The sequence below is a fragment of the Pelodiscus sinensis genome, chromosome 3 (assembly GCF_052426305.1).
Source record: "Pelodiscus sinensis isolate ZL-2025 chromosome 3, ASM5242630v1, whole genome shotgun sequence".
In the NCBI taxonomy this organism is placed as follows: Eukaryota; Metazoa; Chordata; order Testudines; family Trionychidae; genus Pelodiscus; species Pelodiscus sinensis.
The window spans coordinates 126,823,727-126,851,408 of NC_143054.1; the positions used below are offsets into that span (position 1 = coordinate 126,823,727).

The following is a 27,682-nucleotide window of genomic DNA, read 5'->3' on the forward strand; positions in this document are numbered from 1 at the left end:
TTAAGTGAAGTAATGTATGCTTTTGAGGGGCAGACATTTTCAAAACCAGTACATGACACACATTTTAGATTTATATACAAATTAAGAAATTTCAGTGATGAAATCTGTTTTGCTTGGAGGTTAGAGAAACAGCACAAAGGAGGAACAATTCCAAATAAAGAAAAAATTAATGTGTAAAGAATGTTGATCAAGAAAGTGTGTTTAATTTTCACAAAATAATGTAGAAAGTCAAATGCATTTACATACTTTAAGATTTGTACCCTTTTTCAAGAAGTATGAGTAAAATGATTTACAATTATCTTTAAAATACGACCCCATAATGTAAGATTTGATTTTTTTACATCACAATTTCTCTTCTGTTTACTAAACAGAGAAGAAAAGAAAAGCACAAGGACTAGTAATGAATTACATAACCCTTCAAAACTGTGTCCATAATATGATCGTAAGCTTAAATCATTCATTTTGCAAGAGACAGATTTGTTTTATTTATGCTCATCACTCATCTGAATAAGTTTCTATAATGTCACTCACTGATTGTGCCTCAGTTTAGAGCAAAGTAGCCAATCAGCTTCTATTTAATTTGATTTGGGGTTGAAGGGATGCTTGGTTATCCTCATGGGTAAAGTTATCAATAGTATTGATTGAAACACTGATTTTTTGGTTTGACAAAAAATCTAAGATTTTTTGGAAGAGATGCCAGCCTGAAAGAGTTTTTCTTGCAGCAATAAAATAAAAAATGTTTTCATTTTTCATGTCAAAAAATGTTTTGTTTGAACAAAACCAATTTGTTTTGCTTTTTTTCCCCATTTTCAGATGGTTTTTACAACTTTGCTGAAATAAATGTAGCAAAATTTTGAAAAACATCTTGCTTTATTTATTTACATATTTTATGGGGAGCAGGGACACAAAACTAGTCACCAAATTCAACTCAATTCAATTGGAGTGGGACAGCCAAAATCCTGGATAGCTTTAGTCTACCAGAAATTGGATAGTTGAGCGAATACACTTTTAGTCCACAAAATTCTGCCCATCTCTAGCTACGAACAGTACTACTTGTACACTGTCATTTATCACTAAACCCAGACACCATTTGTTTCAATCAGGATGAACTGTGGTTCACTGGGTTCACTTTGGCACTTAATCTCAAATGTAAATCCCTGTTAAAACCCAACAGATAACTGTATGAATGATCGAAAAAGGTTTTAAAAAAACTCCACACCAAGGCCTAAAAACAGAGTTTGAGAAGTGAAGCATTTAGGAAAATGACAGGAATTAAATGGGGAGTATATTACCTTGCACCATCTGGCAGCTTTCTATCAAAGGAAGTGCTGCGAGGAATGGCTGCCTGAGTCTGCTGGAGAAGCTGCTGGCACTGCAGTCTGTCAGATGTTCCTAGGATTGGAGATGCACGAGAAAGAGGCTGCCCAGCAGGAGTCGGCACCCGATGCCAAGTAGTATTCCTTCTGAAAGGGGTTTTATACTCACATGGGGTGCCTTCGCTGTCAAGTTTATATTCCACCATGGGGATTCGGCAGAGTTCTGAACAACCCCTGCAGGATAAATAAAAATGCTGAAAAATCTTATTGGATGAAAAAAGCCAACTTTCTAACATAAAAGATATGGGTACATTTTTCTTACAAATGCACAAACATCGCCATATAGCATCATCTTTTGCATGGTTCAAGAACACTGCTTATTGGGGAAAAAATATCGCAAACTATTCACTGCTATGTGGAAATCAGTGTTTCAAATGTCCGTCTTTCAACGTGAAAAAGCAATAAAAGATACAGAATCTAAGACATGGATTAAACTTTCAGTATTACACAAAATAACAAATAAAAATATCACAGTCAATCACTCAGAAGTCAAGCAATCCTAACATTAAGATTAAATACTGAACATAGCGGGGAAAAAAATTGGTTGAGGAAAAAAAAAAAAAAACACCAGAGGACCAAACTTATTGGGGGAGGGGGAGGGGGGAAAGAGGGGGGGGAAAAAACCACAGTCACAGCACCTTTAAATCCCCCCGCCAAACATGGCAGAGGAAAAATGTCCCAAGCAGCCATCCGTCCAAGAAAAACAGAAAATACTGGACATTTTACATGCCCGGTATTTTCTTTCTTTCTTTTTTAAACCAGACAGAGGCCGCAAATAACGGACTGTCCAGGCCAATATCGGATACCTGCCAACCATAATTAAGATTGTAAATTAAGTCTCAATTTTTTTTCTTCATGTTGTATGCATCACACTACAAGTCAAATTATATGACCTCATACAACTTCTCAATTTATACAACATTATAAGAGTTTTAAAATATTTACTGTATAGTTTTCGCTTCAATCTTATATTTTTACATAGTATGTGGTATTATAGATTACTTCTCTATATATGCCAGGCTGTATGTGCTCATATCTATGAAAAGTGTGCACTGATCATACTACAGATTAAATAAACAGAGAAATGGTAAAAATTTGCTTCTATACATATAGGCCTCAGAAGTGTACAGCTAAAATAACTCAAGTTCACTACCTCATCATATGAGTTATTGAATCTAAGAAAGGCTTTGCTGTTTCTTGAAAAGAAAATATATCTTCATCATTGCTGACTAGAGCAAAAACGTATTTCTTAAGGAAATCTAAGATTTATACAAAAACATTCAGTCTGAATCCTGAAAATGCCTATGCACCTGACCAACTTCGTACAAGTGAGTTATGCATACAATTTAATGGGACTACTTATTGTGTAATGACATTCAGGTGCTCAAAACATTTGCAGTACACCAACAAGAAAAACACACACACAACACGTTCATTTTCAGAGTTGTAGCAAGAATATAAAAACAAAAAAAGTATTACCAGATGCTAACTACATTATCCAGGGTTGTTGAAAAATAAATCATGGTATAGCAGTAGCAACTAAATTCTCTGGATGCTCCATCTGCACTGAGCATTTTCCAAACCACGATTGCAGGGGCTGAACAGCACCTTCCCTGCAATTACTGATCCCATCTGCTGTGGCACTGGAATTGAGACCAAAGGAAATGTCTTTCCTGTGGTCTCAATGCTCCCCACTGTTTGTTATGAGGCAGCGAGGAGGAATCACGGTGACTAGAATGCTCAGGGCATGCAAAGGCTGAGGCGGTAGAGGCTGATAAAAGAATAGGTTGAAAGGACTGCTGTAATAAGAGGATCTATAGCCACTTAATTATGCTGAACTATACCCCAGGACTCCTGAATTTCGGCATTTCTTAATGCTGTGCCAGGGATGTTCTGGGTCTGGCTGGAAAACTCAAATCTGCCTCCTCTGTGCCCCTCCTCAAATGTAAATAATAATAAACCACTATCACAGTGAAGAACTTTTTACAAATGGACCTTCCTAGCCTTCTCTGAAGCAATTTCATTGATTAGCTCTTCCCAGTCTACCTGCCTTGCTTTCAAGCTCTGTATAGAAATAACTACCAGATCATGTAATCCTTTCTTGCCTCATGGACATTCTTAGCTATATCTTGATTAATTTTCTCAGTGAAACTCCTTTCATTATCAGCTATAGTTACAAGGAAACAAAAACTATGCAGAACAGTTTCTGTGTTAGGGAAACACACACTTAAAAATCTTTTGTCAATATAACTAAGGAGATCAAAGGCACCTTTATTAACAAATCTGTCAGAGTACATCTACACAGCAACCTTATTTTGAAAGAACTTAGTCTGCATCTACACAGCAGGCAGTTATTTTGAAATAATGTTGAAATACTGTCAAACTGGAGGACTTCTTACTTCAACTCCTATAACCCTCGTTATATGAGAGGTAAGGGAAGTCGGAGGAAGAGTGCTCTATTTCGAAATACTGTAAGTGCTGTGTAGACGCTCCCAATTTCGAAATAAGCTATTTTGAAATAAGCTACGCAATTGACGCAACTCAACGTGCATAGCTTATTTCGAGTTAAACCCTGCTGGGTAGATGTACCCTTAGAAAGTCACATAGAACTTCATCTCATTCTCAGAAATTAGTTTAAATGCACATGGTTAGCTGGTTTGCTAAATTTTAAGCTAGCCTCTAAGTCTTCATTGTTGAAACTGGAAATGTAACCAATTAATAATGTGCATTGTCAATTCAGCCATACGTATGAAGGTACCATCAATTTCGGAACAAGAATGGAAAATTTATATAGCTATTCTGGTGTGCTGAGGAACAACAGTCTTCTAGAAGTGATTTGTATTGTATAATGGACTGTTAAAACAAAATTAAAAACCAAAGAACCCTGAAGGTCTTATAATTATATTAACTTTAAACTGGAGACTTCAGCAACTAGTTAAAATAATGGAAAATCTGCAACCTGAGAAAGCACAACTGCAAAGTTGGCCAGAAGATGCACTGCAATGGGGACTATGGAAAGTGATCTGTAAAGGATGTTGATGATCAAAGCAAAACAGATGGCATTCCAGGAATGTCCCGAGATAGTTGTACCAAAGTTATGGCCTAACTGGTCTTACATAAACTGGTACGAAGAGATGTGTTATACACAAAGCCTGGAAAATTCCAGACCCAGTTGCAAGAACTGCCGATATGCTATCATGCTCCCTGACTGGCTGGTGACAAAGGGTGACTCATGTTGTTTGGCTGTTTAAATCTTTAAAAGAACAGGTTACCATCTGATTGGGGTTTTTTTTTTTTTTAGAGGTATTGGAGTGAACCAAACAGAACAGATAACTATTTAGCTTTCCTAACCTTATCAAAAAGAATCTGTCATATTTCTCTTGGGATCCTATTGATAAATTCAAGCACCACTGCAGTACTGGCCTTAATGGCTTCCAAATTTTCTATCAACACACTATGATTTTTGCAAACAATTCAAGTAAGTCCCAAAACCTAGCACTATGAAGACTGTCTAATTTCTCATTTGAATCTCTCAGAGTGAACACTCCCATCTAAATACAAAATAAATAAATAAATACATAAATAAATAAATCCAAGGAATGAGGCAAAACATTATTCCTCGCGTCCTCCTGTATCTGACAGAAGGTTTTCTAGCCAATCATGTGGCCCTTTTCCAATAATTTTGCAAGTTCCATCTAGCATGTGACTGCCTCTATATGTTCTTCAAACATATGTGAAGTATACTCTCTCACTGAGGTGAAATACATTCACCAAATCCAATTGTACAGTTCACACAGGAAGATGAGGGACTTGACTGAAAAAGCAAACAAGCAAAACAGAAGAAGGAGGGAAGAGTGGAACCATGCAGCAGCCAAAAATGCTATCTTTAGGTTTACTAGGTGCTTTGACAAAAACCTAAACCCTTAATTCTTGTCTCTTTTTTTGGGTGGGAAGGAAGCTACACACAAAAGGCTTTTTCAAAATTATCAACAAGGTTGTTTTCTACAACGAACAACAACAACAAAACAAAAACAAAAACCACCACCCCAGAAAAATCTGTCAGATCTTTCTTGTCAAAGTCAATATTCTGTCCCACACTTTCAATAATCAAACTGCTTTCAGAGTCCATGTCCATAACAGTAACACTAGCAACAGGCAACTTTCTGTCCTGAATCTGACACTCTGGGACCCACAAGCCTGACAAACTCAAATTAACCTCCTGGCTAAGGAAAGCTCAGAAGCAAGCAGAACTCACCATTCATGGATGATTATCAGGAATATTCTAGAGTGTCTGTGTCTGAGAGTCCATTTGTTCAATAACTCCTCCTAAATGGTAAGAGCTAAGACTCCCAAATTTGGTATGCAGCTTCCTCTTCTCCTAACTTTAAGCAAGGCCAGGGTTTGGTTGGGCCAAGACAACCAGAAGCCCCAGAAAAAGGACAGTTTTCTATAACAGGCAAAGGAAGGGGCTGCTGTTTGGAAGGACATTATATGAGCGTGCCCATTGGGGGGCAGTGAGTCTGCAGAGGAGTGCTATCCTGCAGAGTGTCCACTGGCGACAGCTGTACCACCAAGGGGGAGTGACCAACAGAGCATGGGCTCCTCCATTTTGCTTGGCCACACACTGAATAAGGAGCCCACTGCTGCAAACTCTTCCTTTCACTCCCAGCCCTTAGCCACAGTGCCAGAGGCAGAGAGAAAAATGGTCCTTGGCAGGCTGGGGTGGCCTGGGGAAGAAAGAGAACAGGTCCCTGCCAGGCTGGGGGTCCCTGAGTCCCTTCCTCACCCCTCACTCTCATCTCCTTCCACCTCGCAGCCTCCTGCACCTCCTCCCCACCTCTATCGCCAAAGCCCTGCCCTGAAGGACCCAGGCAATGCCAGGTAAGTCTGCAGTTTTTTATATTTAAAGAAAACATATAGACCACTTGCACTTTTCTGATCTTGCTCATGGACCTGGCACAACTTGCACTTTGGAGCGCCATGCATCTGATGAAGTGGGTTTTTGCCCACGAAAGCTTATGCTCCAACACTTCAGTTAGTCTATAAGGTGCCACAGGACTCCTTGCCGCTTTTGCAGATTCAGACTAACATGGCTACCCCTCTGATACTATGCTGCATATCTAAAAGCACGATATATCACCAAATTAACCCTCTCTCAGTTAAGAATACTTTTACGTTTTGTACAGATTTGAAACTACTTGCTTCAACTGAAGTATATGGCCCGCTAGCTAACCAATGAGTATCTCAGGGGTGGGCAATAATTTTTGGTGGGGGGGCCATTCCAAGATTTTGAAAAGTGGTTAAGGGCCGCATTTTTCTGTAGAGGAGATGTGGGGGTCTAGGATGGAGGTTGGGTGCAGAAGGGTGTACGGGGTAAGGGAATCGGGTGCAGGCGATGGTGTGAGGCCTGAGAGGGATTTTGTGCAAAGAAGGGCATAGTGACCTGGGCTGGGGATTGGGATGTAGGGCTAGGGAAGGAGTGGGGATGCAGGAGAGGATTCTGGCCTGGAGGAGGATTGTGGGAGGAGGTAAGTTTATGGGAGGGAGCTGTGACCTGACATGGGGAGGGGCAATGGGTTTGGAGGGTGACCTGGGGGAGGGAGTTAGGGTGTGGGATGGGCTCAGGTGCTTGAGGCAGGCTTTGGCTGGGAGGCATTTACCTAAGCATCTCCTGGCCAGCAGCTCTGCAGCACCCCCAAGGCAAGCTGGGCTCCCTGCCTGCTGAAACCCCAGAGCATTGCAAATGCAGACTGCTCCTTCCATGTGGCTCTACTCCACGAGTGGGGAGAGGTTTGCACACTGTCCCCACCCCCCAGGCCAATCTCTCAGTTCCTATTGGCTGGTTGTTTCTATTGGGCTGGGGAGATAACATGAAGCATCCTCCTCCCTCCAGTTAGAGTCTCACAGACCAGCCCTGCATTTAAAACAGTGGCTGGTGAGTGCCTGAGGGTTCTGAGAGGGGCATATAAGGGACGGATCTGGTGGCTTGTCAGGCCGGATCTGGCCTGCGAGAGAGGTATCTTGCCCACCCCTGGACTATGTGATTCAAGACATTGTTCCTGTAAACAGATTTGTAAACAACCCTATTTCAAATCACTGTCAGATTTAACCAAGCAACTTAAGTTGAATAAGGACACATTGGACTTCACATTCAAAAAAAATAATGAAGTTATCCAACACTGCAATAAACTCTTAACGAGGTAAATATATAGCTTATATCAATGTATTTTTGAACACTGAACTCACAGAAAGAAAAATATGGTATTTGGTTTTTTATGTATTACTTTACAACAACCACCCAGAAAATAAATACTGCATTTACTTCTTGTACTGGGAACATGGTAAATCAACTATTATGTTCCAAGCCCAATACTGACCTGCTATTTTGGATCAAAAAAATTATCTTGTTAACGGCTGAAATTGTGAATAATTTACTGTTAAACATTTAGCTGGGTTGTTAATGCACCTTGTTTGCCACATTTTATTGCATTGTTAGAAAGATATTTGTGGACATTCGTATTTAACAAAAGCATTTGCAACAACTTTTTAAATACAAAGACCAAATCTAAGCCTTATGCTCCTATGAAGATATTTTAAATGATGTAATTTCTATTTCTTTTTTACTGGAGAGTTTCTCCCAATATCATCCAACATATTGTTTTGACAAACAAGCTACAAAAAATCCTCATTCAGTAAGTTAGATGGCAAATATGACCATAAGGGAGTCACTTTCAGAGTCAGTTTCTAGATCTAGACATCAGAAACCAGAACATTTCTTTCCCTTCATAATGGCATATAGGTTAGTACTCAGGCCTCTGAGCTAAATATAGGGACTTAAAAAGCAGCAGCTATGGTCATTTGCAATGTTAAAATATTATTGCAAACATTTTAGTTTAATACACTTATGAAGCAGTGCGCAACAGTACATTATCAGCTTTAAAAACCAGGAATATCGGAAACCTTTCAATAGTTATTCAACCTTCCACATGAAGAGCTTCTAAGATGCTCCCTGAAGGAGCTACATTAGGCTAACATGATACTTAAAAGGTATATGTAAAGCTCTTGAGAACTTCAGAAGCTTTTATATATTATGATTAAGAGTCTGCTGTCTTGACAACTACATGAAAGCCTTGTCTTTTCCAGTTACATTCCACCATCATAATGAGATTGTTACTCAGCATGGCTGTTGTACTTGGGATCCCAATTAAATCGGGTTCTGCAACTAAATCTTATGAAAATACAAGTGTATGATACTCAAAATGCTCAATTTCTAACACCTTAAATTCTCAGAAAGCAAATGGATACACCAGGAATCTCAGCTGATGAACAGTTTGACTTTTCCTTCTGTGCTCTCTTTCATGTGTTTGTATTTCCAGACAAATTACTTCTCTTCAACTGGATTAATTTTTTTCCACTTTAGCAAGCAAACATGCCCACAAATATATTTGAAGGAGCATGTGAAAGGCAGTCATGTGTGGGATGAAACATGCATAACTGTGAAAGGAAGCATTATTCCAATTTTATAGGTGGGAAAACAAAGAATGGAGACATTAACAAACATTCTCAAGGTTGCATGAGGAAGCTCATGGCAGAATTGGGACTGACTCTGTATCTTCCAAATCCCTGCCAAGTGCCTTCACCACAGGGACGTTCCTTGATTCAAAGAAACTGTTGCATACAGGCAGACAGTCATACAATAGCAACGAATAGCCAGTAGGCATATACAGGGATGGCCTAGATGGTACTGGGTCCTGCCATGAGGGCAGGGGACTGGATTTGATGACCTCTCAAGGTCCCTTCCAGTTCTACTATTCTATGACTGGGCCATAAACAGCTTCTAGATTTTATTGATCAACATCCAAATATGACCATTATACAACATTTATGGGGAAGGCAAATGATCAGGAGGATTGAAAAATCCTTGGGGAGGGGAGGGGAAAGGGTGAAGAGAGAGGGAGAGAGAGAGAAATGGAAAGGAAAAAAATACGTCACAGCTGTAAACCTATGAAAAGGGAATGGAATGATGAAGTTAACAATAAGAGGAAGAAGGAGAAAAGTTGGGGAGTGGTATCAGGAAGAAAGATAAATATAGTTCTGAACAAATTAAGTTTAAAATGGCGAGGAACACACAAGTAATGTCAAAGACATCTGGAGATGTAGACTTGGAGAAGGAAGATAGGTCAGAGAGATTTAGGGATCACTCATATAGAGCTAGTGGTTGAAGCCATTTTATACAAATAATTCAATACCAATCAAGTATGAAATGCAAAGTCAGCTACAAAAATCTGCTCTCATATGAACATGAATTTCAAACATTTTAAAGTTCATTTTACTTCTGCTGACATATCAGATCAATTAGACCGTTTTAGCGGAGGGCATAGACTTGGCAAAAGAAAATGCTTAGAAAATTCAGACAAGGTTAATAGAAAAATTACATACAGGTTGTTGACTATTTTCTCTGCTCAGTAATAAATGTACATATCTGATAATGCAGCATACAATTACTGTGCTGGATAAAAACTGGAGGCAAAATGAGGAAACATTCAACTTAAGGGTTAAATGGAAACATATCTAACTTTCAGACCATTGATGCATTAGGAAAATTTGTGTTTCTCGGTTCTCTCCTCAGAATAACTCTGAAATTTTGGATGCAATACATTTTTTGGGGGGAAAAAAGCCTTTTACTTAGAGGTATTAAGTATGCAAAGAGGCATTACATTTTCAATACAGTAATCAGAAAACATCAAACAAAGAAAAGCAACCACATTACAATTTTCTCCCGAGCCTTAAACATTAATTTTAATGGTTTTGGATTTCACAAACAGGAGGGTTACAGCCTGAAGAGTGGTCATTTATTTTATTTCTCAAGTGTGTCATCCTCAACTGATGAATAATCCTCCTTTTGGGTAACAAGTTTCCTGACCGTGGAGTATAGGTAAAACCACAACAGCAAATTTCTAATTGATATGAACTAAAAATATCTTTTGGATGACAAATCATGGATTTCTAGAATCTAAGTGAGATTAACACAGGGAAGAGGAGGGAACACTGGGGAGCCGGCAGGAGCGTCTAGAGATTCCGCCTCCTTTCTACTTCTCTGCTATGGGAGAGAGGGAGAGGGAGGGGGAGAGGGAGTGTGTGTGTTAAAGACCTTATCTATCATAGGGCCCAAACCAGACCTAGCATAGCTCTAAGCATTTGCCTCCTATTTCAACCAATAGGCTAGATGGGTCTTCCTATATTCTGTGATGGCTTCCCATAATCCAGCTTGCAGCATAATAAGCGGCATGCAGTGGTTCCTCCTATGTGGGACAATACAGACTCCATGAACACAGTGGAAAACTAGGTCAACATGCACAGGTATTGGTCCTTACATATCAAGGTGACAGTCATGTTAGTCTACTCTACCAATTTGTCACACACTTAGAAATTGATATCTTCAACAGGATGTATTTGTGGTCCTATATTTGAATTTTTCTTTGTAGAACTTCATCTATTTTCTGCTTACACAGGAACAAATGATATATCAACTTTGGCCCTAATTCGAAATGGTAGGAAATTCTTTCAAGCCTGAATAAAGTGTGGTGTTTAAGTACAGAAGAAGAAGAAATGTGAGCACTGGGATGGTTAACAGAAAACAGTCTTTGGTTTCTTCCTCACTAATGGATGGAGCAACTGGAACAGCAGAAGAACATGGAGAGAGAGCATAAGGGAATATTTAAAGACCATAAGAAAGAGGTGAGAAAGTGAAAAACAGAAGTGTCTTGAAGTGGAACAAGAAGATGCTTCCAAAAGATACTTCCTAAGTGTTACATATCTTGTCAAGTTACACCTAAGAAGTCTGACAGAATGCAGTATAACATTATCTATACAAATCCATGAAAACGTCAAGCCTCCGTTATATGAAGATACATGTTATCATAAAATACAGAGAAGTCAGAGTAAGGGTATTCAGACAACGTTTCAGAAGAAAAGCCTTCCCCTCCCCCCAAGTATGAATTATCTTGAGCTTTTGTATAAGATATGATTTATATTTAGGATGATTGATAAGTGAGGATTAGGACAAGATTAAAGTCAATATGAAAGTTGGCTTTTTTTCAGAAAGGACACATCAAGTTTAAGATATAAACATTCTTTTGGGGATTTTCAATGGTGCATGGAGTTACTCTCTAAACGTATAATTCTAGGCAATGTAATGGCTCAAACAGAGTGTTAATTTTCAAGAGAAAACAAATCAATAGAGAAGTAATCTTTTGTAAAGGATTTTTGTAAACCATTTAAAGATTATAGAAAAATCGTTATAGCTGCTAATAAACTTTCAGAAGTAGAGCAGAGAGAAACAAATTGTGCAAAGTGAATTCTCAGCTGACTGCAGGTTGGTTGTGCAAAGTAAAACTTTTTTTTTTTTTTTTTTAAACACTGACTCTGGATACAGGCAGTCCCCGAGTTACGCAGATCAGACTTATGTCGGATCCGCAGTTACGAACGGGGATTTCTCGCCCCGGAGGACTGGAGCGGCGGGACGCCTGGTCCCGCCGCCCGCCTCCTCCGGGGCGAGAAAAGCTGCTCCCCGTCTCCCTGGTCTGCTGGGGGAGCCAGCAGACCAGGGAGCTGGGGAGCAAAGCGGCGGAGGACCCGGGGCCGGACCCGCGGCCACTTCCAGCTGATCTGGAAGCGGCCGCGGGTCCGGCCCTGGGTCCTCTGCCGCTTTGCTCCCCATCTCCCTCGTCTGCAGACCAGGGAGACGCTGAGCAAAGCCGCTGAGGACCCGGCCGGACCCGCGGCCGCTTCCAGCTGATCTGGAAGCGCCGCGGTCCGGCCCGGGTCCTCCGCCGCTTTGCTTCGCGTCTCCCTGGTCTGCTGGGGGGGGGACGCAGCTAGTGCCCCCCCCAGCAGACCAGGGAGACGTGGAGCAAAGCCGGGGGCCTGTGGTAGAGCAGGTGGGGCGCTGCCGGTTGGTCCCGCAGCACCACTCCTTGGCGCTACTGGACCAACCCGGCAGCACCCCAGCTGCTCTGCCCCAGGCGTCCTGATTCAGCCGCTGCTGATCAGTTTCAGCAGCGGCTGAATCAGGACACCTGGGGCAGAGCAGCTGGGGTGCTGCTGGGTTGGTCCAGTAGCGCCGAGGAGCGGCCGCACTACTGGACCAACTCAGCAGCACCCGAGCTGCTCTGCCCCAGGCGTCCCCAAGTCAGCCGCTGCTGAAACTGACCAGCGGCTGACTACAGGAAGCCAGAGGCAGAGTTGCTCTGCCCTGGGCTTCCTGGAATCAGCTGCTGATCAGTTTCAGCAGCAGCTGACTTGAGGACGCCTGGGGTTCTTATGTTGAATCTGTAAGTAAGTGGAACTGGTGTCCAGATTCAGCCGCTGTTGAAACTGATCAGTTTCAGCAGCGGCTGAATCTGGATGCCAGTTCCGACTTACATACAGATTCAACTTAAGAACAAACCTGCAGTCCCTATCTTGTACGTAACCCGGGGACTGCCTGTACTTTCTCCACCAAAACAGAATTTCATACTGCTATAAAAAGCAGCCAAGAAATACACAAGCCAGGGACTAAACAAAACATTCACCTATCTTTCTATAATGTTGATTCTAAATTCCTATAAAGCACTTTGAAAATTTATCACACAACAGTTTTTCCACTGATGCAAGCAGGAATAACTCCATTTTAATTACGAGACGCTACGGATGCAAGTGCTGCTACAAAATAATAGGACAATCAACCATTTAGACAGAAACTTACAGAAATAAAGACACAAAAAACATATCAGTTTTCTCTCTTCTCTCTCCTCTCCCCTCCGTTTACTAACCATACAAAACCAAGTTGCTGAAGTTGAACAGACTGATTTTTAATACAGAGTAAGACTGCCATTTATAAGCTTCATTACATGGTTAGTAACATAATGGAACCAACGACATACACAATTTCTTGAACTTGACCATTATTATTAGTTCAATAAAAAGGATGAAACAAGGGTGTTTCATTTAACAAGAATCAATTGCAGAAGCAATTAAATGACTGCTAGGGAAGCGGTTCATTAAACAAACTAGGCCTCTAATGCATTACTGCATACCTTACCTTCAGCAATTCGCACACTATTTGCAGCTGCAAGAAGTTTCAGTACGGGTCATTTGCTTTTAGTAATCATTTCACCCTGTAAGCATATTGTGTTTATTTACTGGAAAAAAAATAGATCCTTTGAAATAAAGGCTCATTTCCAAGGGAAGTAATTTGTGTTAATTCTTTTAAGTACGGTTATTAAAACAAGTAAAATACTGGTATTACAAGATAACATGCTAATAGCACATAACGCTCTTTCAAAATGTAACAATGGACACTTCAAATTGAGCTGAATTCCAAGTTGCAAGATACAGAACAAAAACTATTAAGTTCTCATTCAAATTACGTAATTCTCTCTCCCAGAATTGAGGCACATCAAGAAGTTTGTTAGTTAGAGGAGAAAAAAAAATCGAAGTCCAAATCAATAACTTAAGTATTTCTTCCTCTAGTTTACAGGAACAGAGAAAGGTTTTGGAAAAAAAAATGTGGAAAACTTAGTTAGGCACAATAGCATAAGTTATTTCTTTCACTGGAATATATACCTTTATAAAATGCATTTTCTTTTTGATATAGCTATGTTCCTTTGTGATACACCTTGCCTACTCATTTCAATGCAGAAATGTCCAAAAAGGCATCAAAATAAGGGAGTTCTAACTTTTGCAACAAGCAGTTATGAATGGTGTGGAGAAAATGAATGAAGAAGTGTTATTTACCTTTTCACATAACACAAGAATTAGAGGTCATGCAATGAAATTAATATGCAGCAGGTTTATCTCTAATAGAAGGAAGCACTTCTCCACAGAGTGCACAGGCAGTCTGTGGAACACATTGTGGGGCATGTTGTAAAGGCCAAAAGTATAACTGGGTTAAAAAAAGAATTAGCTAAGTTCATGGAAGACAAATCCATCAATCGCTATTAGCCAAGATGGTTAGAGACACAACCTCATAGCTCCTAAACTGCTGACATCCAGAAGCTGGAAATGGATGACAACATGGGTCATTACATAATTGTCTGGTTCTGTTCATTCCCTCTGAAGAATCTAGTATTGGCCATCACCAGAAGACAGGATACTTGGGTAGAGGGACCCTTGATCTGAACAAGTATGGTCATCATTATGTTTTGCATTTCCTTAGGATTAATATCCTTCTGTTGCTTCTGAACAGTCTAATACACTCAAATTACAGTCTCAGATACTTTTACACATTTCAGTCTCATAGCACTGGCCAAACTCCATTTAAACCATTGGTGTTTTCAAGCTCAATTTGTATAAACAAAATTGCCAGTTAAAATTTGACAGTTTCCCATTTTTCTGCTTTAACATTCAGCGTAGTCAGTCAAGCTCAACGGTCACTAGGATGAGATAACAAATTACTAATAGCCTAAAGGATTGATCTTAAAGAAATAATTCTCCCTGATCTTAAACCCTAGGGACTCTCAGATTGACAAAAAAAAAAAAAAAAAAGAGGAGGAGGGAGAGAGAGAGAATGAATTATTACATAATAATTGGCTCAGAGCTTTAGAAAGAAGTTTTTAAAGAAAAAAACTCAACCTTGTAAGAATCTCAGCAGGGTTTGATGATACACCCAAGAAAGTTCAGAAACAGCCACAAAACTCTAACACAACAAATATTTCAAAATTGTCAGCAGCTGAGTACAGCAACAACAGCAGCTATAAATCCTCAAAGTCACTCGAAGCTGATAACTTGCTCACAGACCAGTCACTGGAAACTACTTCTGCTGAAACCTTTCTGGCACAGTGGCTGCTCTTATGCTTCTATTACTCATCCATCTGAATGCTGTTTGTTTTCAATTTACTTTTTTTCAGGATTTTAAGCCACCATTCCATAGCAGTTATGGAAGCTCACAGTTTAAAATGCGTGTAGAACTAGAAGGAAGTACTCTATTTGGCTTGGCTGATCAAAACATGTGGTATAATCACTGAGCATTATTGTGAATGTTAAGGAATGCAAGTTAGAATTCAGTTCATTATTTTACTATGAAAAACAGCATAGTTCCAACCAATGCTATGACAACATTGGGCCCCACTCACAACAGTATTACAAATAGGGTATTACAATAGGTATTTCAAAATAGCAGTGGTGTGGACACTCCATTGCTGCTATTTTGAAATAACTACTCCTCAGAGTCAAAGTATACTCCCCAGTGCTTCCTGGGGCTCTAAATCGAGGTAGTGCGCCCACATTAAGGCAGCCTGCCTTGGACTAATTCTGAGGTTTCCCTGATAGAGGCAGCAAGGTGGGAGGGAGGAGGAGGAGGAAAGTGACTAGTCGACTAGCCTGTTGAGTATCCGATAAGCATTTGCTTATCGGATAGTCAACTAGTCCTTCACATCCCTATCCAGAACCTGACTCCAGCAAGAGGCCAGTGCTAATAAGCATCCCCTGTCCCCAAAAGGAAGTCCTTACTCCTCTTTATTCCTAAAACTCAGCAGTCAACAGCTTTAAGTGAAAACTGCTCCCTTTCAAGCCAGGGAAGAATCCATTTATTGTCTGATTAACTAGAAAAAGTTTTAATAAAATGCTAGGTGGCTGTTCTATGAAACAATGCAGTTTTATTAGCTAAGATTAAACATATATTCTTCTCATTTAGAGCCAAATTCTTAATTGTGCTCTGATTCTAGGTAGAAATGGAGCAGTTAATGAATGCCAATGGCTTATTGATAGCTAATCTCAGATAAATTTAAGTTACATCTAGTGATAGAATTGAAATCCTCTGATTCTCTTGGTATTTAATTATGCATTCATAGAATGTCATTTAAACTACAGTGCTTTCATTAGAAATGAGAATAAAGTACAAAAAAGAAAAATAGGCCCGCCACAAGTCCAAGGTAACTTGTGTTTTCTGCAGTATACAGAAACTTCATAAAATAAATTATCATGCACTGGAAGAAAACATTTTGATCATTTATAGCCATCTGAGTGGGAAAGTTACTTCTCTCCAGTGAGCAAAATCTCATGACATAACAGTAGGTTAAATGAAGTATCGCCAAAAAAAAAAAAAAAGTATGAAATCTCTCTGCTTCTTCACTATCCTTCCTCTAGACATGTGTAGTCCCCTTACTAAAGGGGCCTCTGTTTTATTCTAAAAAGACCCTGTGTGCTACAATCCAGACTACAATTCCTATGAGCCCTTGGAACAAAAGAGGTAGGAGGGACTCTTGTGAGAGAGAGGAGGCTCTCTCCATGTGCTTGAAGAAGAGGCCTAGCAGTCTGGGACTCTGCCTTGCAGTTTGGAACCAAAGGGGGAGCCAGGCTGCTGCCAAGGACATTGACCCAGTGCAGGGGCTGTTGGAGTGCAGCTACTACATGCCTGTTGGAACTGGGAGTTAGCAGACTGCTTCCTATAGGCACAGCATGAGGCAGTAAGTTTGGGCCTTGCTGGAAGAGTGCTGCCTGAGACAGAGCTGCTGTTTAGCCTGGACCAAATTCTCACTACAGCTGCAACATCAGCGCGCCAAGCAAGTGTCTGGGACTGAGTCTAAGGGTGTGTCTAGACTACAGAGTTTTGTCGACAAAAGTGGACTTTTGTCGAAAAAACTATACCTGCGTCTACACTACCGCTGAGTTCTGTTGACATAACATCGACAGAACTCAGCAGTTTTGTCGACGCTGGTAAACCTCATTTTACGAGGCATAACGCCTTTTGTCAACAGAGTTCTGTCGACAGAAGTTGTTATTGCATCTAGGGTTGTGTCTAGACTACAGGGTTTTGCCGACAAAGCAGCTTGCTTTGTCGACAGAACTGAATGTAGTCTAGACGCTCTTTGTCGACAGAAGCTTTGTCGACAGTATCTGTCAACAAAACTTCTGTCGACAAAAGCCTGTAGTCTAGACGTACCCTAAGGATGTGCACACTCTGGGGTGGAGTAACTGTTGTCTAGCTATATAAGCTTCAGTTATTGTTATGTGTTTTGTAAATGCTATTCCTTGCTAATCTGTTAATCCCTGTTTAGTTAAGTAAAGATGGTTTATTTTAAAGTATTCTATTAGATGTATATGATTTGTAGTTGTTCTGGAATTAGATCCAGCTTTATGTTGGAATAAGTATATTCCTGGAGGCTCTCAAGGCACCAGTGTGTGTACAAAGCCAGCCAGGTGGAGGCACCGCCACTTTTACATTCATTGCCAGCAAGGGACTGCAGCAAGGGGGTGGATAGGGCTTTCCCCAGCTAAACACCATCACCACTGGGGTACTCAGGATCTTTTTTGGGTTAAAACACCAGGCACCCAGGCACATCTGTGAGTGTGACCTGCTCCCCAGTAACCCGGGGAGGAAAAAGGGGGTTACACATGCAAAACATGAATGAAGCAAAGGTTTGATTATGCCTTGCAATCGAAATAAACTCTCAATGGCAAAAGTATTTTGACTACTCCTTGCGGGCTTAAACAAGGAGTAGTCCTACGGCACCTTAAAGATTAACAGATTTATTTGGGCATAAGCTTTTGTGGGTAAAAATCATTTCAACAATGCACTGGAGTGGACATTACAGAGACGGATAAATATATGTACCACTATATCAAAATAAGAGAGTTGCTCATTAAGTCTAGGACCAGCGCTAACAAGAACAATTCTGTGAGGCTCACTCCCAGTAGGGGAGATGTGAATATCAAGTGAGGGGAAACTGTCTTTGTAGTGAGATGATAATTCTAAATCCTTATTCAGTCCTAATTTGATTGCGTTAAATTTACCAATGAATTGCAGCTCTGCTCTCTCTCTTTGGAGTTGGGTTTTGAATTTTTACGTGGAAGGATAGCTACTTTTACATCCATTACTGTGTGTTCAGGGAGGTTAAAGTGCTCTCTGACTGGTGTTTGTATGTTACCTTTCTTTAAGTCTTACATTTGTGTCCATTTATCCTTTGGTGCAGAGATTGTGTGGTTTGGCCAATATACATAGCAAAGGCGTATTGCTGGCTCGGTTTATGTAAACTACTTTTACCACAATGCTACTTCTGAGAAAGACTTAACAATAAAAATATCACCCTACGTGCAGAGAATGCACCTCTCAACTTGTGCTCAGTGGCATATATCTGAGACATCTCCACACGAACACTTTGTTGCATTTATAGTTTATACAGGCTGACCAAGCCAAGATACTGGACTCTGTGGCCATTACTCTCGAACTGGATCCACCTATGCCACATTTTGATAAATGCTATCTCTTTACATCTTTTGGTGGGACAGGTTTAAGTTTCTCCAGGCCCAGGCTCAGCGAGAAATCCACAAAATGCACAATCAGTGGTGCGAGAAGAAAGCTGAAGAGGTGCAACACTATACTGACTTAAATAACTCAAGGGAGTTCTTCAGCTCTATCAAGTCAGTCTTTGGTCCTTCCAAGTCTGGCTTTGCCCCCTTGTTGTCTGCAGACCAAACCACACTGATTAGAGATAAGGCTGGCATTAATAACCGATGGAAAGAGTATTTCAGTCAGCTCCTGAATCGTCCATCATCAGTCAGAACTGGAACAGATTCCTCAGAAGGCAACCCTCAAGACCTGGAAGATCCTCCATTTATTGACCAAGTTAGAAAGGCCATCAGACAGATGAGTTGCGGCAAGGCATCCGGCAAGGATGGAATTCCAGCAGAATTGTACAAGGCATTTATGAGGAGTCACTTAAGGTTTTTCATAATGTCTTGACCTGTATTTGGGAAGAGGAAGAAATGCCATCTGACTCTGTGATGCTGTGATAGTTGCTCTGTACAAGAATAAGGGTGCAAGAGCCGACTGCGGGAACTACAGAGGTATCTTGCTGCTTTCTGTTGCCGGGAAAATCTTTGCCCACATCATCCTGAGCAGGCTGATTTCGACAATTTCAGAAGTGAGTCTCCCTGAGACACAATGTGGTTTCTGCCCTAATCACAGTACTGTTGATATGATCTTTGTAATAAGACAGGTGCAAGAGAAGTGCTTTGAGCAGAATACGAACCTCTACTCTGTCTTCATTGATCTGACGAAGGATTTGACATGGTTAACAGACATGCATTGTAGATCATCCTCAGGAAGCTGGGTTTCCCAACGAAGTTCATCTCACTCATCAAGCTGTTTCATGATGACATGACAGGAGAGGTACTCTCGGATGGTGTGCCATCTGAGAAATTCAACATCTCAAATAGCGTGAAGCAGGGCTGCGTACTCGCCCTGGTGCTTTTTAACCTGTTCTTCACTCAAGTCCTCATGCATGCTGTCAAAGTCTTAGATCTTGGTATTTACATCAGATACCATTTGGATGGTTCACTGTTTGATTTGAGACGCCTTACTGCAAAGACCAAGATACTGGAAAGGCTTATCACCGACGCGCTGTTTGCTGATGACTGTGCCCTTATGGCACACCAAGAGGACCACCTGCAGACCATAATTGACAGATTATCTGAAGCAGCTAAACTATTCGGTCTCACATTTAGCCTCGGAAAGACAGAAGTCCTCTTCCAGCCTGCACCAAACAGTGCTCCTCCACAGCCATGTATCACTATTGATGGTAAACAACTGAAGATAGTGGACAGCTTTAAGTACCTAGGCAGCGCAATATTAAGTGATGGATCCCTTGACAGAGATTACAGCGAGGATCCAGAAAGCCAATCAGACACTTGGGAGATTGCGTATTAAAGTTCTTCAACACAAAGATATTCACCTGTCAACTAAACTCAAGGTATATAATACCGTGATCATCACCTCTCTCCTGTATGGCTGTGAAACATGGACCCTGTACCGTAGGCACATCAAGCGGATGGAGCAGTTCCACATGCGGTCCCTATGATCAATCATGTGAGTACGCTGGCAGGACCAAATTACTAACCAAGAAGAGCTTGATAGAGCTAGTTCCACAAGCATAGAAGCCAAGATCCTCCAGACCCAGCTTCGATGGTCTGGCCATGCTCTCAGCATGGACGAAAGCAGGATCCCGAGGCAGCTGTTCTACGGGTAGCTGGTATGTGGTAGTCACAAACAGGGACACCCGAGGAAGAGGTATAAGGATAACCTGAAGACCAACTTGCAGTGGACAGGCCTTCAACCTAGACAGTTTGAACTAGCTGCTGCACACAGAACTAATTGGCGTTCCCTTATGAGAAAAGCAGTGACAAAGTTTGAGCACGACCACCGCCAATGCCTCACAGCTGTACGTGAAAGACGACACGGAGCTGCGATCTCTCCTATCCTGACAACCGGTGTCCAATGCCCTATTTTTAGCCGCATGTGTGCTTCAACCTTTGGGCTCCAGAGACACGTGTCTCCACAAATGAAATGCACAACATGTCTTCCTCGGCTCCCGAGAGACAACCAACATCATCTTTTGGTGGGGCCTGTTTCTTATGTAGTATAAATATTTACACCCCTAAATTAAAAAAAATCTGCTAGTGGCCCCTCAGGTGAAGCTAAGACCAAGTCATGCACACGTGCATCTGAATCTGCTAAATGATTCTTTCCAGGGATCGCAACATTTATTGAATCTGATTAATTTCATCCCCCTCCAATGACTTCTACTGAAAGAAAATGAGATTTAAAAAAAACACAAACAAAACAAACAAAAAAACATTCTAGGTCCAGAAACCAAATCTGGCTGTTGAACTTGTCACATAAGCAGACTGCTGAAAAAAGATGACTAAATTTGGATGAGCCAAAACTGTAAACAGGGTATGAAAAATATTCTCCCCACAGGAGAATTATTGATACTACTACAACATCAAGGTTTAGAGGAACATCCTGAGGGCAGTAGTCAAAACAGTTTAACGGATCAGGTCCTAAAAGTAAAGCTGAACCATCCTGAAGTGCAAGAATCAGGATTTGTAGATTTGCATCTTTATTGTGGATTAGACTTCGGGGGATAGTTCTAGAAGAGATTAACACACCTGAACTTCTGACACCCTACAAACTGGTTCAGCCACTTTACTTCCAGTAACAATCTTGTGCCTATTACATTTTTGAAAACTATGAATAATTTTAAATAACCTATTTGGAATTCAGGACGAGTTAGGACATTCCAAATAGCTCTAATTACATGGTTGGTGAAAAAAGTACCCAGGCAATTTCTAAACAATTATCGAACTCCTTAAAGATGATAATTATTTCACTGTCTAAAAAAAATCTTCTGCTCAATATCATGCTAAAAAGTACCATGCTATTATTACCAAAACACTTGTGAAGAACATCCAAGAAACCAAGCACAGTGTCGTTAATTAAGAAGCATGATTGCTGACAAAAAAAAAAATCAGTTACTTCATGACAACTCCTAGGGGAATTGGAATTGTCCTATATTATCTGAGATTCCAGTTCCATGCATGCCCTCCAAATAGACATAACCTAAGTGTTGAGGCTCAACAAGGATGCAGTTAGTTCAAAATTCCTACACACAGTCTTCTCAAATCATCTAAGCCCAGGTATCTTTGGGAGAGACACTGGCTCCTACTGAAATGCATGAGCATATTGTCATGGACTACATCTTCATTTGAGCTGGGGAAGTGTGATCCCCAGTTTCCGCAGGCGCACACAACTCCAGCTCCACTTGAGCCAGAAACCAAAAATAGTGTGGCTAGGGTAGCACAAGCAACAGTTCAGGCTAGCTGTCCAAGTATGTACTCAGGGGGTCTAGGTGGGTACGTACTCTCGGTGGCTAGTCCTACCCACCACCTAAGCTGCTATTTTTAGAAGAGCTAGCATGCATATGTCTACCTGAGCCGAGAATTGTGCATCCTGACTCAAATGCCGACATACTTCAACGGGGTCAACCAAAAGGAAGTTTAAGCAAGCATGCTACATTTCTCTGGCTAATTTAAAATGCTCATTCATAGGCCTCTCTCAGAAATTTTTCACCCCCCCAGTCTCCCTCCAAAAAACATTAATTCTCAGAAGAGGCTTTGTCTTGCGCTGCATGTATGCCTAAGACGATGGTGGCCCACAGGAATTATTTAATTTTCCCACCAGAAGCTACTGTTATGCCTGCAATACTGGGCATTCCACAAAAAACAAAAGGAAATAGAGGATAGAGGCCCATATTGTACACTCATGGTCCTTGAGAAAAATCCTTGCGGAAAGTATCCCTCTCATTTCTGCTTATTCTAAGAGAAATTAAAACCAGAGAACTTTTTTTTTAAACCTGCCTTGAATAGTTTACTTGGGTTACTTTTTTTCCAAGGAGCCTGGAAGAGAAAGAGGAGATAACATGGAGTAAACAGAATTAGACAAAACTAAATAATCTCATTCATTGCCCTTTGGGTGGGAAGGAAGGAGAAAGAGAAAGATGTACAGGGGCCTAGCAAACTGATTGTACATTATTTCTAAGAACACATCTATGCTCCCTGCTGCAAGGAGTAGCCTACCTTGGAACTCTAGCACAAGGAGCATTTCACCCCTGGAGGTTATTTCCAGGTTTCCTCCCAAGGGTGGATCCTGGAAATCATTCAAATCACGTACCTGTAGATGCCTTTGGTGTACTGCCAGGTCCTTAAGATCACATATTAAACATTTAAGGGAGATAAGCAGAGTGCCCTTGAATTGTTGCATTTAAATGTATCAATAGCAAATTAGATAAGTCATCTAAACTGCAGATGTAGGTGAAGAGATGCTAAAAAAATGTTATTGATGGTGTAGGTGGTCCTTTCCTGTCTGTTCTGTTTCTATTATTGATTTTGGGAAAGAACAGGTTCTCAGACATTTCTGAATATTAGGTATCTCAAATTGTTCCTAAAAATCATTAATCTTGGGACTTTTCACTTTAGTGGGATCAGAGTTGGACAACGTGACCAGAAAAAGCAGGAGTGAAGATTCCCATTTCTTTTGTAATTTTATTTTTCATTGCATGTTTTATTTTTCCACTTTAATAAAGCATTCATGCTTTAACCATTTTATGGCTAGAACGTAAATTGAAAAATAATCTTCAAATTATTTTTAAGTAATGATTAATTACCTAGTTCTGAAAGATGTGAAGAAAATTTTGTTCCTCTAGGAGATGCTTTGAAGCTTCTTTCCAGTTCAGTGGCAGGCAGCTAGAAGTCTAACTTATAGTCTCAGAGGGGTAGCCATGTAAGTCTGTGAATCTGCATGATGCATCAGCCAAAGTGATTCTGACCCACGAAAGCGTATATCTGTTAGTCTTTAAGGTGCCAGAGAACTCCTCATTCTCCTAATTATAGATACATTGAGCATGGCCCATGCTCTGTTATACTGGATTTTGACTCAGTGTTTTAACTTAAAAATTTATCAGATGATGTAAAAACTGTCCAAAAACAATACATGATTCTACGAAGCACTATCAAATATACATTTCATCGTAATATCATAGATCAGTTCATTACACTCATACTTTGTAAACAGCTTGGGAATATGCATACCAGACAGTGAAACTTCATATTCAGAAGCAGATGGAGAAAAAAAGCTGAGCTAAGCATAAAGAGAATGATTTAACTGCAAATTATATGCAAGCAGGGAGAACAGTAGAGTGTGTGTGTGACACACACACTTTTCTTCCAAAAGTCTCAGAGGGGTAGCTATGTTAGTCTGTATCTACAAAAACAACAAGGAGTCCTGTGGCACCTTAGAGACTAACAGATTTATTAGGTCATAAGCTTTCAAGGGTAAAGCCCACTTCAAGGCACCCAAAACTTGGAGGCACAGATTAGGGCAGGGAAGAGAACTTTTTGCATAATTCATCCAGCCATTGTCTTCTTGCAGAACAAAACACACCAGCATTTGTGCATAGCTTGCCAATAATTCCACACTGTTGTTGATGAAAAATTGTATGGCTAATTTTCATGCCAAGAGCAGCATGCCTATTTTTTCCTTTGTTAAATTAAAAAAACACAAATAATTCAATTTACTGAAGCACACTTCTAATTCAGACTCATTAACCAAGCTCCCTGGTGTATAAGTAAAGCGAGTGAAGTAAAATCACATTTCTATGAATTTTTTATTCTAAGTTGCCAGCCAATGTATTTTCTTTTATATTCAAATGGTGGCAGCAAGGCAAAAATCTTGTGGCTATAAACAGCACCCTAAATCAAGGAGAGGTAATTGTAGGCACTGCACCTTACCCACAGAAAGAATGATACAGTCATCTTTTATTGTGTTATTTTCCCTAGCATGCCCCCCATTCATTTCAAGTTACACCAAGATTTTAGTTTTAACTAATGATACCACTGATGTGATTCAACAGTTAATGTGAATGACTTAAAGCAAAATATTTACAGAGAATGGGAAAGAAGCTGTAGCTTAGTCCATGTACATCTCTCATCCAATATTTCTCATTAAAATAAAGCTCTCTTATCTTAATAGTTAGAAGTCAAAGAAACCTCAAAGGAAATAAGGGTATGTATTTCAGGCAAGGATTCCCAATTTGCAAAACTAATATTCAAATATAATAAAGCTGTCTCCCACGGAAGAGAAATCACGACCAATTTTTAAGAGTTCAGGCATGCTGCACTTCAGTTTACTTCCCATCCTTTCAAGCTTTATAAAGTCAATTTCCCATTAAATTGCTTACAGGATCACATTTTATCTTCTATTACAAGGCAATAGCTCTTTTTTTTCTGAATTGCTTTAAAGGATATAAACCCATTATCACCAAATATGAGAAAATATCCATTTCCTAAGGGCCTTTACCAAAGGCAGCACTTGTTAAAAGCCAATAAGTACCAGCAAGGAAAAGACAGTTGGAAATATCACATTAAGGACTTGCTCATTACCTTCTAGGTGATCCATCCTCATGCGGCTGAATAATCACCACCTTTACTGTCACCGACGTGCGTAAAAGGTCAATCATTTGTTCATGAGTCAAGGTCGCCACAGCCACTTTACAGATCTCAACTAGACGGCTTCCTTGCCTTAGGCCTGCCTTCCATGCAAAACCAAATGGCTCCACATCCGCTACTATTCCTTCGAAGTTAACGTGAAATCCAAGCTGGCCCAACCCATTCCTCCGCAGGGTCATTTCTGTTGTTTCACATCCTCTGGTGACTATCTAAAGAAGTATCAGATTGTTATGCTATTGTGTTTGTAGAATCAATTCTTTGGAAAGAAGAAAGGCTCTATTTTCTGACAGGCTAATGCTATGTTTGGTTTCATGTGCCTTACCATACTAATAGGTGACAGTCATTTAGTCATTTATGGTTGACTGTGGGTTTCTGCATAGAGCAAAATACATGAACATCTTCAGAGTCCTAAACTTTGAATTGTCCGGAGCAACAAGCATCCCTATGTCAAATTTTTATTTTTCTCCAATGCCAAGACATCTATCTATATGTTACTGAATTTTTAGCTGCTTTTTTATTTTCAAAACACAGGCAAGCAAAATGCAAATGAGCCAAATGAAGTGAAATTTTTGAGTTCCAACAGTTTAGAAATGAAGAAGACTGGTTATTTCACTGGGGATTTTGAGATACAGAACTGAGATCTTTCATACATAAATGAAAATTATTTTGTCATTATATGGAATAATCAAATACGTTCAAATTTTAGCTTTTACTAAAGAAATTTCTTTTTTCACACTACGTAAAAATGAAGAGTTTCACAACTGGTATAGCAATCCATGGAAAATTCAGTAGTTTGTGCAACTGATTAGTTAGGGCACTAATTTTTCACTTCTGGAGATCAAAGAATTCTGGCCTAGGTCATAACAGTGGTTATAGGACTAGAAGGGACCTCCTTGGTCATCAAGTCATATGTCCTGCTATCACAGGCAATCCAGTCATAATCCCATTCATAAACTTATTAAGTTCCATCTGAAAACTTAAGTTGTTTGTCCCAACTATTTCCATTGAAATATTTTCCAGGACCTTACTCCTATAAGGGTCAGAAACCATCTAATCTCCAATTGTCTTTTAGTCTCTAGTCATAAGTTAAAATTAGTTTGTTCTCCTTTGTTCATGTTAATTTTGAGACATGTATTTTCCCCCAGTTGCTAGCTGCTTAAGGGAGGACCAAGACTGGATCACTATGAAATATGATGATCCCTGATATTATTTTACTTTCTCTCTCTCACACACACATCCTCCTTCCCTTTTAATTGTTTTTATTCAAGGATCTCTAATTGCTTTATAGACAATGAATTTAGTCTTAACATTTCTACAAGATAAATAACTATTTGAAAGAGGGGAAAGCTGGGACATTGGATCATATGATTTGCCCGATGTTACACAGTAAGCGTGGGGCATACACAGCTAGCGAAGGAAGCCAGTAATTCCAGCTCCTACTCCTCTCACTCTAGCCACAAATGACTGATTGAAAAAACTTTGAGGAACTTTGTATACCTTGTGTCTGCTCTGTAACTAGCTCAAAGCCATGGCTGTTAGCATCTTACAGAGTTTTAAAGGTGCTAGCCATATTGTTTTTACAAAATGCTATCTGTACAACATTAAGTACAGGATGCCCCCGGTTTGCGATGGCCCGGCTTACAACCCCCTGTACTTATGGCCTTTTCCGTAAGTGCGGAAGGAGCCAAAAAAACCCAACTTACGTCCTCGGCCCTGCATTTATGATGGCGTACGACGTCTGTCAAATGTGGAATTGAGTTACAACGCCCCCAATTTGTGACGCAATCTCCAGAACCAATCGCGTTGCAAGTCGGGGGCAGCCTGTATTGTAACCTAGTAGTAAAGCTAAATGTGGCATTCAATACCTTAGTGTAGAACTTTTTTTTTTTTTTTTTTTAATAAAGTTTATGGAACTATTTATCCTTAGACAGCCAATCCCCACTCAAGTGTGACATCCCAGCTTTCTTTGCTTACATACTGATGGCACAAGTATGGGAGGCCCACTGGAGGACTGAAGATATTCAGAATTGTAAAATGTGCCTCTTTTCCTTTCGGTTCCACAATACCAACTTTTGCCCAAATGTTCTGTGTCAATGTGACTCCCAACATTTACTACTCTATTTATGTTTCATCAAATGGGGAAGCTATCTGGAGAATCACATTTATATGCATTCAGATGCCTAGTTCATATTATTCAGTTTTGTAGTTTAAAAAAAATATTTTATCACAGTTATAAATGGACATCTTATGCCTCCGTCGTGGAGTAAACGCCACATAGAGAGACTCCTGACTTCAGTGGTGCTCTGATCAGGTATGGGGTCTGATTTTCTACTAAGATCGATGCAGTCTCAGGTTATGCAGATGTCAATGTGTGTAATGGTCACCTTTAGGCATTGTGAGCCCCTATTGAAATTCTTATAAATCAACTAACTAAAGGTAAATGGTGTCTGAGTGTTTAGAACATTATCCATTAAAAGTCAACA

General features: G+C 40.2%; 1 protein-coding gene across 9 annotated transcripts in view; it reads right to left on the reverse strand.

Annotated features, from left to right (window-relative positions):
- The window catches only part of SIPA1L2 (signal induced proliferation associated 1 like 2), a 252,931-nt gene that overhangs the window by 59,558 nt on the left and 165,691 nt on the right, over positions 1–27,682 (reverse strand). For all 9 annotated transcript variants that reach the window (XM_075924747.2, XM_075924746.2, XM_075924753.2 and 6 more), the window contains 2 exons: positions 25,134–25,408; positions 1,293–1,550 (listed from right to left, as the gene is read on the reverse strand). In XM_075924747.2, the coding sequence (XP_075780862.2) occupies positions 1,293–1,550; positions 25,134–25,408 (533 nt within the window). The remainder of the gene's footprint in view (positions 1–1,292; positions 1,551–25,133; positions 25,409–27,682) is intronic.